This window comes from Poeciliopsis prolifica, unplaced genomic scaffold (assembly GCF_027474105.1).
Source record: "Poeciliopsis prolifica strain line A6 unplaced genomic scaffold, Auburn_PproV2 SCAFFOLD002, whole genome shotgun sequence".
In the NCBI taxonomy this organism is placed as follows: Eukaryota; Metazoa; Chordata; class Actinopteri; order Cyprinodontiformes; family Poeciliidae; genus Poeciliopsis; species Poeciliopsis prolifica.
This window is the reverse complement of record NW_026562377.1, coordinates 8,636,850-8,648,191: the sequence shown is the minus strand read 5'-3', so window position 1 is coordinate 8,648,191 and position 11,342 is coordinate 8,636,850. Positions and strand designations below refer to the sequence as shown.

The 11,342-nt window shown below is 37.0% G+C and overlaps 1 protein-coding gene across 2 annotated transcripts; it reads left to right on the top strand.

Annotated features, from left to right (window-relative positions):
* The first annotated feature begins 7,595 nt into the window (after positions 1 to 7,595).
* Positions 7,596 to 11,106, top strand: serpinb1 (serpin peptidase inhibitor, clade B (ovalbumin), member 1). 2 transcript variants are annotated; one of them, XM_055050518.1, is made up of 7 exons: positions 7,596 to 7,866; positions 9,015 to 9,197; positions 9,628 to 9,765; positions 9,850 to 9,967; positions 10,060 to 10,202; positions 10,305 to 10,472; positions 10,582 to 11,106. In XM_055050518.1, exons 1-7 carry the CDS (start codon positions 7,747 to 7,749, stop codon positions 10,984 to 10,986), a joined length of 1,275 nt encoding a protein of 424 aa, XP_054906493.1. In that variant the 5' UTR covers positions 7,596 to 7,746; the 3' UTR covers positions 10,987 to 11,106. The 2 variants fall into 2 exon arrangements, with proteins under 2 accessions (XP_054906493.1, XP_054906502.1); XM_055050527.1 differs by lacking the exon at positions 7,596 to 7,866 and adding an exon at positions 8,271 to 8,404.
* Positions 11,107 to 11,342: the final 236 nt, after the last annotated feature.

The window sequence follows — 11,342 nt, the reverse complement described above, 5'->3', positions numbered from 1 at the left end:
CTGATTCCTTACTGACAAGTTGCTTTATAACATGTCTATGTTTTAAGTTGATATGGCAAATTTCCATTCTAATGCTAGGTTGGCCTATTGTTTTAAATTCAGGCTCAAGTGTAGACAAAAATGATTCAATATCTTATATAAGCACCATGATCATTCAGTAAATAATGTGTCTTTTTGCACATTTGAGGTTGCAGCTAAATCAAACTTTCCATGCAGAATTAATTGAAAAAAATAAATAAATAAATATTTGAATAAATGTTTCACACATTAAATGTTTGAACATGCAAATATGAAGCCAGTAACTTTCGTAAATAGAATAACTCATTGTACCAAAGAATTTCAAAGATCTTTTAAAGACCTGTTGATTTTAGTCTTGGGTAATTTAAAATGGCTGAAAACATGAACAAATATAAAACTCTAAATTCCTTTAAGTCAAAGTGAGGGTGACCTTTTCCATCCCGTTGTGGTTTGACAGCTGCTTGTTTTAAAAATGTACCAGATGATGTGAAGCACATGAATAAGCTGATTTTTCAAAAAGAAAAAAAAAAAAAAAACTGGCTATTCTTGTTCACTCAGTGAACTCAAAGAGACTGGGTCAAAGGTGGCCTGACACTCTGTCCTACAAAATGTTGATTTATTTCACTATAAATGACTGTGAAGCGTTGCTGTAAAGGAAATGGCCCTCAAATATAGCATTGCACTATTTATGATTATTGTACCTCAAAGTCTTTGACTGCTTGTACTTCAACAGCACAACAAAATAGATAACATACATTACTATTCAAATAACAATGTCTGGTTATAGTGAGGGCCAGAGTATTCTTAAACATAGACACGGCCTTGAAGTCTCAGCTGACTCAGTGGTTAAAAATTGTTTGCTGTTAAGGATTTTATGGCTCTGTAACATGTCAGAGGGCAGCAGGGCAAACAGGTGAGATCATCTATTAGGATCCTCCTTTCACCCTTAACCCATGAGAAACTGAAATGGTAATTCCTTAGTGGCATTTGAGAGCTGATGGTGGTTTTGAAGGACCATTTTGATTTTTGCATAACAGCTCGTTATCTATCCACTGTTAAGAATTTGACAAAAATATTTTTAATGGATGGTTAAATAAATATATAACACCATCAGTTTCACAAGGCATGGTGTTTTCAAACATCAAACAAGCACACTTGAAGAAGACCATGTTGATGGCTGCAGAAGTGTTGTCAGATTAGGAAGTGCTGTTGGTCACAGCGACCTGGTAACACCATCCTGGCTGTTAAAGCAAGTGACAAATTCACCACTGGGAGCCATAGAGGAGCCATAATCACTCTCACCACCTTATATTTGTGACAAGTTGCTATTTGACATAATAAATAAATAAATAAGTAAATTGCATTTGTGGCGGATTTTGATGTTTCAAAGTAATACCTTCTTCTTATATCACTGAAGAGATATTGTGTATTATGTCACTCCAACATCCTTTGTCAGAATTTCCATGATTACTATCGGATGTTCTGGTCAGCGGATGGTGCCAGTTCTCTCCACTTTCTTTAATGGACAACAGATTCATACATGTTCAGCCAGGCTACTGTGTCACTTTCTACTTCCCAGGGGCCTTTAGTTTTGCTAATTGCTACATCAAGAACACTTGAGCTGTTTTTAAAACAGAGTTGGCTAGATCTGTATTTATATTTCTGAAGACCAGTTCATTTATTTTTTCCTCTGTTGTAGCTTTTTAAGGCAATGAGCCTTAAAAAGCTCACACCCACATTTCACTGTGGGTGTGTTCTGTTTACCTGTCACATTATCATCTGTTGTGTTTATCACCATAATGTTCTATTGACCTTTTCGGTAGTGAGCTCAGTCTTTAGCCTCGTGGCTGTGACAACCGAATCCTTTTTGTCTCCCTCTGTCGCCCCCTTGTCTTGATCTTCCCCCTGTGTGCAAATTGGCTCCCCATGAATCCCTTACTGCAGGGTTTAACGGTGCTTTACGTTTGTCCTGGTATGTCACTCAGGGCCAAATGTTGGCATTCCATTGGTTCTTTATTTAGCTCACACTAAATTCAATTATCTTGAGACAATAAAATTGTTTGGCGCAGTGTGTTGTCATACAGTGACTTGTAAAATAATTTATACTCCTGTAACTTTTTCAGAAAAAAAAAAATCAATGCTGTGGAATTTTATCTGAGAGAGCACAAAGCAGCAAGGATTATATATATATATATATATATATATATATATATATATATATATATATATATATATATATATATATATATATATATATATATATATATATATATATCTGCAACACAAAGAGATTTGTATCAGTAAATCATCTTTCCCCCTAATCTGTCTGGTTTGAAGTGGGTTTTATTCAAGGGCATCTGTCTGAAGAAGCTGAAAAGTAATAGATCCAGCACATTTAATGGAAAATCTCTCTGAAACAATATCTCATTTCCCTTCAGCGCCACAACCATGAAGATTTTTTTTTCAGAACTTGATGAAAAATCAAGTTCTGAAAAAAAAACTTGATTTACTGAAGAGGTAAAGAAAATTGCTGTGCTAAAGGACACTCGCAGTCAATCTCATAAATGTATGAGCAATATATAATGTGACAAATAGACAAATATGAAAAACTTTGACGAATACTTTTCCGAGAGACTTTACAACCTCTAAGAACCATGTTTGGTGCTTCAGCACCAGAAAGTCCAAACAAAACAAACACACGAGGCCAAAAATAAAATCAAAGCCAGACACTTTCCACACTTCATAAATCATGTACTGAGACGCTAAAACTAATTTGGAATCTAATCTTACCACAACATAAACAGAATTGAAAGACGGTCCCAAATTCCTGACATAGGTGAGACATATGAGAGCAACTTTAATGAAGATTAAAGTGTCACAGTTTTCGTAATGTTCAGACAGGATTGATGAGATCATGAAATGGCAGAATACGACCCCAGAGATCAGCAAATTAGATCAACCATTGCATTTTATCCTAAACAAGAATTTCTGCACAGGTAATCTTTGACAGACACAAAGTAGTTTGGCAGAGAGTTTGGAATGAACAAAATCAATCTACGCATGATAGAAACACGATAGAAGCTAAAGATTCTGGCAATATTGAAAAAAGACCTTCTTTTGTCTTTTCACTGATATCAGATTATGATAAATCCATAACTACTCTCTCCAAATGGACCTCGACATGTTTACTAATTAACTTCAGGGAATCAGGGAATCTGGTATCCTGATTCAGATTCTGTGCAGGAATCACAGAAGATTTTTCAGTTGATACATTTAAACACTCAAGAGTAACTTAAGGTTAATCATGGAGTAAAAAGTAGTCCTTGAACAATCAATATAAACGCAGCCTGTTCTGGTGGCACAGCTGTTGAAAGAGAATCGTTGGATAGTTTACAAAATTTTGCAGTATTTCCAAGATATTCTAAGCTCAAATAAAGTTTTGAAACTGCCTCGTGTGATTGTCATGCTGATTTAAAGATACATCTTAGCTCCATTACTGAGATCATAGATGGTGTAAATTGTTCTGGCACTGACCACACGTGAGCTGTAAAAACAAAGATGCGTGCTGCTGAGTGACGCACTGTATACTTACACTTGACATAGATTTCTGGGGTCTCACTTAATCCTGCACAGAATCTCAATCAGGATACCAGATTCCCTGATAATCCATGAGAAGGTCACAGCCGTGTGGAGACACAATGAGGCTGGAAGGCCAGCTGAGGACAATGGTCAGCTGCAGAAGCGACTTCACTTAATTGGCTGAGCTGGGAACACCTGTGTTTGCTTTCGCCCAAGGCACATTTCAATAGGATGATGGTCAGCATCATAAACACTCATCAACTGGGAACCTGCAGCCTTATTTTGGTTTTGATCCTTAGTTGCAGTGATGGGAAGGGAAATAAATAGATTTGCGAAACTTGCACTCCTCAGTGCAGTCCTCCGAGCTAACTAAGAAGTGCTACCATCAGCTGCTAATGACACAACTCATTCTATAAGGTGTAAATTCCACAGCATTAAATGCAATCCTGACACGAGGACTTGCAATTAGAAACAGTCTTTCATACATGTGCAAGCAATAAACTGATAGGAAAAATAAAAACAGATCTGGGACACAGTGTACACTTTTTCTTAGATCCAAACTGTGCTCTGGAGAATCTGTATCAGATGTACCACACTTTATTTAATTGCCTCCATGGAGAGAAGTCACACTGTGGTAATGATGTCAGTACAGTGAACATGCAGCTGAAGTAGTAACAGTATATTCTATGACAGAAGCAACAGAGTACTTGGTGTTCTGTCTGCATTCAGCAAGATATAAACACCAGAAATCACGAAATACCAGCCTAAAGTCCTTAAGTATTTCCCTTTTATTGCGTGATTAACCAACTAGAGATGAGTGATGGACTGAAAGAGACTTATCGCCCCACTCTGCAGTCCCACATAATCAAAAGCAGAACACGAGTTGGGAAATATTATGCTTTTATTGCTTGGTTCATGTCACCTTCTGGTTCAGTGCTATAACCAGATAAAGCACTTAATGAGTTTTCTGCTTGTTTACTCAGATGGATAATAGACCACATTGTTGAAAGTCCTCCCTGTCGTCATGCTTTAGGATTCCAAGCTTGTGTTTATTTTGCAATTTGTATTTTTCTATTGAGGATCATACAAGCCTTGGGTCCTTAGGATTTAGAAGTATTTAAGTGTATGTGTGTGGACATTTGACATCCCCCACGTGCCAGCTGAAGGACAAACGTAAACTGAGTTGAACGACAACTGCTCTATCTCGTCGCCCTCGGTCCCCTGCTGTGGGTGCAAAGCTGCTTCTGCTTTCATCTCACGCTTGTAAATAAGTCAGAATAACAATGATGAGATTTATAGAGGGTAGGATCCTCTGCCAAGAGTCTCTCCTTCTTCCTGTCATCTGTACCATACTGAACAGCCAAGTATGCCACCATAAAATTCTAGGTCAGGAAAGTCAGTCTGATTAAAATCCAGCCTGTACTCTGAGACACAATGAGCTGCAAATAATAATAATCATAGATTTGATTCTGTTTTTATTAATACACTAAATTACAAAGGGGTATTCACTAATATTTATTGAATTAGAATATACATTTTGATGAGACTTGTTTCTCAAATCATAGGTACCTTTTGAAAATAACCTTTATCCACATAATAAACATATTATATTAAGCCCACATTTATGCGTTAAAATGTTTTTTTACTTGACTGATGATAACTAATATCCTCGTGTTAAATGTTGTAAGAAGAAACATCATAGTTAACAAAACTAAAGGCTTTAGTCTGAGTGTAATTATTCTACTTATGTTTAACTTGGTTAATTGAAATAAAATAGCTTTCAAAAATATTTTAATATAGTGAACATAGCTATATGTTGGCTTTTGAAGCTCCATGGGGACTTAAGCATGTCTAATCGTGCTGCATTGAATGCCCAAAACTATTTCTATAAATAAATAAGTGTAACACAAGAGTTTGTAAACAGATAACTAAACCCATAAATGTTTTGTAAATCTATATTTTAAACCTCACATCTTTGACGTTTATTTCCAGAAGGGGAAGGTAAACACTCATCTCCATACTTCTCCACTGCCAAAATATTTATTACTGCAAAGACACTTCATATTTATGAAGTCATGTTGCACTAAAATGTTGCTCTTTTGAATGAATGAATAAATTTTCTCTTTTTGTATATATGAACATCAAAATCTCTATGGGTTATACCTGAATACAAAATGACACCATCAGTTCATTGCCAATGCTTAGACAATATACAATTTATTTGCTTGATCTAAAACCTTAATTTTAAGTAAAACTTTCACATATTATCTACTTTGCAATTGAGTTAACTTAAATTCAAACTTACAGAGGGACAAAAACATGTCACTTTGGCTCCCTCTATTGGGCAGAATTAAGTACACATTTGAGTAAGGAACATTCTGAAAATTGCATTCTAAGGAGCCTTTTTTGTTCTGGCTTTCATTAGAAAAAAAAATCTACATAAAAAAAAACACATTATGTTATTAGTATAGTCTATTACAGTTCTTTTTTTCTATTATTCTTGTTATGCCGTGACCTGGAAATAGTGCACAAACTACATACTATTTACAATTTAAAAAGCTAATTAAATTAGTTTAATAAGCTCTAAATCGCTTCCAACTTTATCTCTCTCATAATCATATGAAGATGTACACAATCTCCTTGTCCAAACCCACAGTAAGAGTCCTACCATTATAATCTTAGATTTTTTTTTTATAACAGTTGAAGTCAGATACACAACTTGCAATTTAGAAAAATACATACTAAAAACATACTAAAGATGTTAAGCATTTCCTTCATGGAAACATGAAGGAAAATTGTCTTGGTGTTCTCACACAGGTTGCTTTGGCTGTAACTTTTTTGGGATATGGAAAATAATTGGCATATTTATTCTACCTTTGCAGACCTTTGATAAGAGAACAGAAAATCAATCTTCTTAATTCTCAACTGCATGGCTTTAGTATCAGAGTTGAAATGCTTTCTAAGAACTGTAGAGAGAAGTATGGAGGTCTGTAGTCCAAAGGCTGACATGTTTATCAGTTTTCAGTTGTTACTATAGTAACAATGTAAATTTAACTGGTGGAGATTAGGAGTAATCTCTAAGATATGAATAACATTGACACACCTTTCTGAGGAAATGCGTCTAATCTCGACTCTCTCCTGGACGTCAGTGTTTAATTTTCAGTCACATCACCTTACAGTTGAAATGTTGGAAGTAAGATTCTCGTATGAGGAACAGGCTAAAGAATCCTTCGAGATATACAGATTTTACAAGTATGCAGTGTCCTGAGAAGTCACTACTTTAACTGTAATCTACAAGAGTAAGCTCTTGATTAATTTATCAGATATTATTAATTTGCATAAGTAATTTACCCAAACAAAATATTTAATTATAATTCTTAAATAATGTGTCATTACTACACCCATACTCCAACAAGCAGAAGCTGGAGCATCCAACAGTCTGGTGTTAGACTTGACACAGCTTTGTTACATTTAAAATATAGAAAAAGCAAAGTACTTATAGAATGAAACCGCCGAACATTGGATTATAGTATACTCTTTACTGTAGGTGCTTTTGAACTCAATGCTTAAAGGTCCAAATATGACCATCATGGTATGAGAGGGTGTAATAGCTGGATGCCCACATTAAACACTTGATTCCAGAAACAGGCCACTGTTAAACTATAGTGCCACATCCCATCTGAGCCTCATACTAAACCACATTGCAGTCTCAATTACCAGGCTGCTGATAATGGTTCATCTGGTGATTGTTGACCTAGTATTACTTTAACAAACTGTCAAGACACTCACTCTGTAATACCATGCCAACTCTGTGCCATTTTAGACTACACCTGTAACATCATTATTGTGAGCTATAGTGACTATCTTTGTGAAACTGGATTTTGCTATGTTGTTGATAAGTCAAAAATATCAGCTTTTTCATCATTTGAAAAAATAAAACGGCGTCTCTGGAGCTCTTCCAGCCGGACATAGTGCACCTGTGACGCAGCATATCCGCACAGAGCTCGTTTGGGACAGCTGGCTGCTGTTTCTTCGCTCCACACGACAATAAAGCGGGACGTTTTTTGTCACTCGGTGAATCGCGCAGTCACGCGTTCCACCCAAACCAGGGCGGACTGCAGTCCACTAGCCTCTGATCAAACCAGTCCCATGATCGGCTCTGGTCCAGCGGAAACAGAGGTCCGTGTTAGGGGGATTTTTGCCTGTCTTTTGCTTTTCCTTCCACTTTCCAGTTTGAGCGACAGCAGATTGCAACCACCTCGAGAAAAGGTACATACACTCAAAACCAAAAAAACAGCTCGTGTAACTGAAATTTATTTCGCGGACACTCAAAATTTGGCGTCTGTTGATTCATTTCCGGGTGGGTGAACTACTACTTTGAGGCGCATTGATATTTTCGATTACGTTATGAGGGTTCTGTAGCTAAGCAGCTTTACATTAAGAGGTCTTAATATAAACCGTCGTAGTCCGTAGGAGGCTCAGTGGTACAAGCAATGTTTTAAGTGGAAAACATTGCTTTATCTATGGCAAGCCATTTTAACATACATTCGGTTTCGTCATGTGAGGGCAGTAAAACAGAATTTATGTTAAAAATGGCTTGCCATAGTCCCGCCCACTTTACAGCTATAGCCTATGATGTGCAACGTTCTTGTGCTTCTCATTTTTGAGTCTTGGTTTATAAAATCCTTCACAGTTAGCCTAAATACTTTTACAAGTTGTTCCCAGGACATACATACATACATACATGTTTTACTCATTTTATATGTAAACCAACTTTAATTTGTGCTGTCTTTAAAGGACTGCGAAGGTAAGTACATTCAGTTGATCAAGTTTAAGGTCTTTGTAATTATAGATAAATAAAGAATGGAAAAAAATGTAATCTGTAATTGTTTAATTTCTACTTTAATGAAATCTTTAAAATTTGCACAAAAAACTTATTCAGTGTAAGTGTTTTGTTTTTAATATGTTGAAAGTGAAAAGTTGTAAAATTTCCTTGCCTTTTAGCCTCTGAGATCTTTATATATAATGCCTGCATATCAGATTCCAAAAAAGCTGTAAAATGGTTCTTTACCACTTAGCTGAATGAGAAGCTAAGTTTAACATTGTGTTGTTTAGTAAATTGTGGAATGAGGCAGTAAAAAATCTATAGAAATGTCAGCCTAGACAACTGGATTTTGAAAAGCAAACATTGTTTGAAATTGCATCCATGGAAAGGCTTTGAAAAAAGAAGACAGTGCTTGAAGAAATGGAAAAACTAGACTTGAGTGTGACTCAATAATTTTACAATGTAATGTACACTTTGAATGTTTCTTATGTTCCATGAAACATTGAATATATTTCATTGGGCTTTTTTGTTTATGGGTGCAACAGGCAATAAAATCACTTGATTTCAATTCACTCGAATTCCTCTATCCTAGCAAAGCCCAACAACATCAACCATGCCGGTCACCAGCAACGCAGATTTTGCCCTTGGATTGTTCCACACTCTGAGCCAAGCAAATCCGGCCAGGAACATCTTTGTCTCTCCACTGAGCATCAGCTCGGCGATGGCAATGGTCTATTTAGGTGCTAAAGGAGACACTGCAACTCAGATGGCAAAGGTCAGTCCTCCTTATGTCCTCTAACCATTTGTAAGTTCTGACAGGTATCACCAGTATTACAACAGTTGTGTAAGGTACAAACCGACAGGCGTGTCCTGGGTGAGGCCCTTACTTCATGGAATGAACCTGCACTTTGACCTCATTTAATAACCCTTGGAACAAGCTATGCATTGTTTGTAAGAAAAAAAAAAAGAAAAAAAGCAGAACAACAAGTTTTTGTACTCCATTCCTCTGAAAAACTTCTTCTTGTCAGAAAGTGCATTTAAGTTAGATTGATGGCCTTTGTGTTGCCAAATGTTTCTTCTTTTTTTTTGCACTTCCTTATAGATTTAGATGGAGATGTTAGACATGTTTTTGCTGCTGTGACTGCTTAACATTCCTTTTTTGTGTCTTGAATTAAGTTTAATTCTCCTCTCCTCATTTCCCTCAGGCCCTCTCATTCACTAGTGGTGAAGGCGTCCATGCAGATTTCCAAAACCTAAACTCTGACATAAACTCCCCGTCTGCATCGTACATCCTGAAGGTGGCCAACCGGCTTTATGGAGAGACCACGTCTAATTTTCTCCCTGTGAGTTTGCATACATCTGCTCATCAAACTGATTTTAAAATGTGGGAAAATGAAATTGAGTCATCAATTTTCCAATATCTGCAGAAATTCTTAGAGGAGACACGAAAGTTCTACCAGGCAGACCTGAAGACTGTTGATTTCATTGGAAAACCAGAGGACGGCAGAGCTGAGATCAACGCCTGGGTGGAGGAGCAGACAGAAAGTAAGAATATTAATATGATTGGAAATCAGCGACCACTGAGTTTTTGTCTCTTGGCTTAGGCTACAGTATTGGATTATCTGTCTTATTTTCAGACAAGATAAAAGACCTTCTGAAGCCAGGAACTGTCAACAGTATGACAAGACTGGCTCTGGTGAATGCCATCTACTTTAAAGGAAGCTGGAAGAGTCGTTTTGATGCGGCCAACACCAAGGAGATGCCCTTTAAAGTCAGCGTGGTAAGATGATTTGTAGAAGTAGATACTCGGACAGATGTAGAGCAAAGTTTCTTCAACAACAAATGCTCTGAAGAATAATTGTTGTTTTTTGTTGTGTGTCAGAATGAGACCAAAACAGTCCAGATGATGTACCAGATGAAGAAGCTGCCCTTCAACTATATCCCTGACTTGGGACTGCAGATCCTGGAGCTTCCATATGTGAAACAGGAGCTCAGCATGTTCATCCTGCTGCCAGAGTTATCTACAGATGGCTCAGATTCTTTGCTGAAGGTACACACCCAGAAATAAAACACTGAAGACAACCTAAATGTAGTTTTCAAGCTGCAACTCTAATAGCTAGAGAATAAACAATGTAGTCACCAGATTTACTCCGTTGCAGCTGGAAAAAGAGCTGACGCCGGAGAGGCTGGATGAATGGACCGACAGGACAAACATGGACATCCAATCAGAAATTATTGTCCACCTGCCAAAGTTCAAGCTGGAAGAGGATTACGAACTCAAGGAACATCTGTCCAAGATGGGCATGAGTGACGTGTTCTGCGCTGGCAAAGCTGACCTGACAGGCATGAATGAAGATGGGGGCCTCTTCTTGTCTACGGTGGCCCATAAGGCCTTTGTGGATGTTAATGAAGAGGGCACAGAAGCTGCTGCAGCCACAGCCGGCATGGTATCTTTCTGCATGTTGAGGGAGGAGCACTTCCAAGCAGATCACCCCTTCCTCTTCTTCATCAGACACAACAAGACCAAGTCCATCCTCTTCTTTGGCAGATTCTCTTCTCCTTAAGAGAACTGATATAATTAATTTGTTGCTAAAATAAAAGTTGCCATTGACTTTATGAAATAATCATTTGCTTTTTGTTAACTTTAAGAAGTAATTGCAATAAAAACTAATTCTTTAAAGAAATGTTTCACATTATTTTGTTTAATTTTTTTTATATAAAGCATTGATGAATTGAGTAAAAAAGAACTGAAACTGTTTCAATAAGAAATGTTAAGCTGTTTCTTCTGAACAGATCAAAAGTCATGAGTAGATTTTGGATTTATTAAATGATAATCAAAAGTAAACCAAATATTAACTGAGGTGATTGGCAGGGGTAGCGAGCTGAGACAAATGAAAATACTGCTGCAGCGACAAGTGGG

Excerpts from the sequence above, each read along its gene's own strand:
- serpinb1 (XM_055050518.1), top strand. The coding sequence starts at position 7,747 with ATGATCGGCTCTGGTCCAGCGGAAACAGAGGTCCGTGTTAGGGGGATT. Across the intron at positions 7,867-9,014 it reads TGCAACCACCTCGAGAAAAG|CAAAGCCCAACAACATCAAC; the intron begins GTACATACACTC and ends CCTCTATCCTAG. Across the intron at positions 9,766-9,849 it reads CCACGTCTAATTTTCTCCCT|AAATTCTTAGAGGAGACACG; the intron begins GTGAGTTTGCAT and ends CAATATCTGCAG.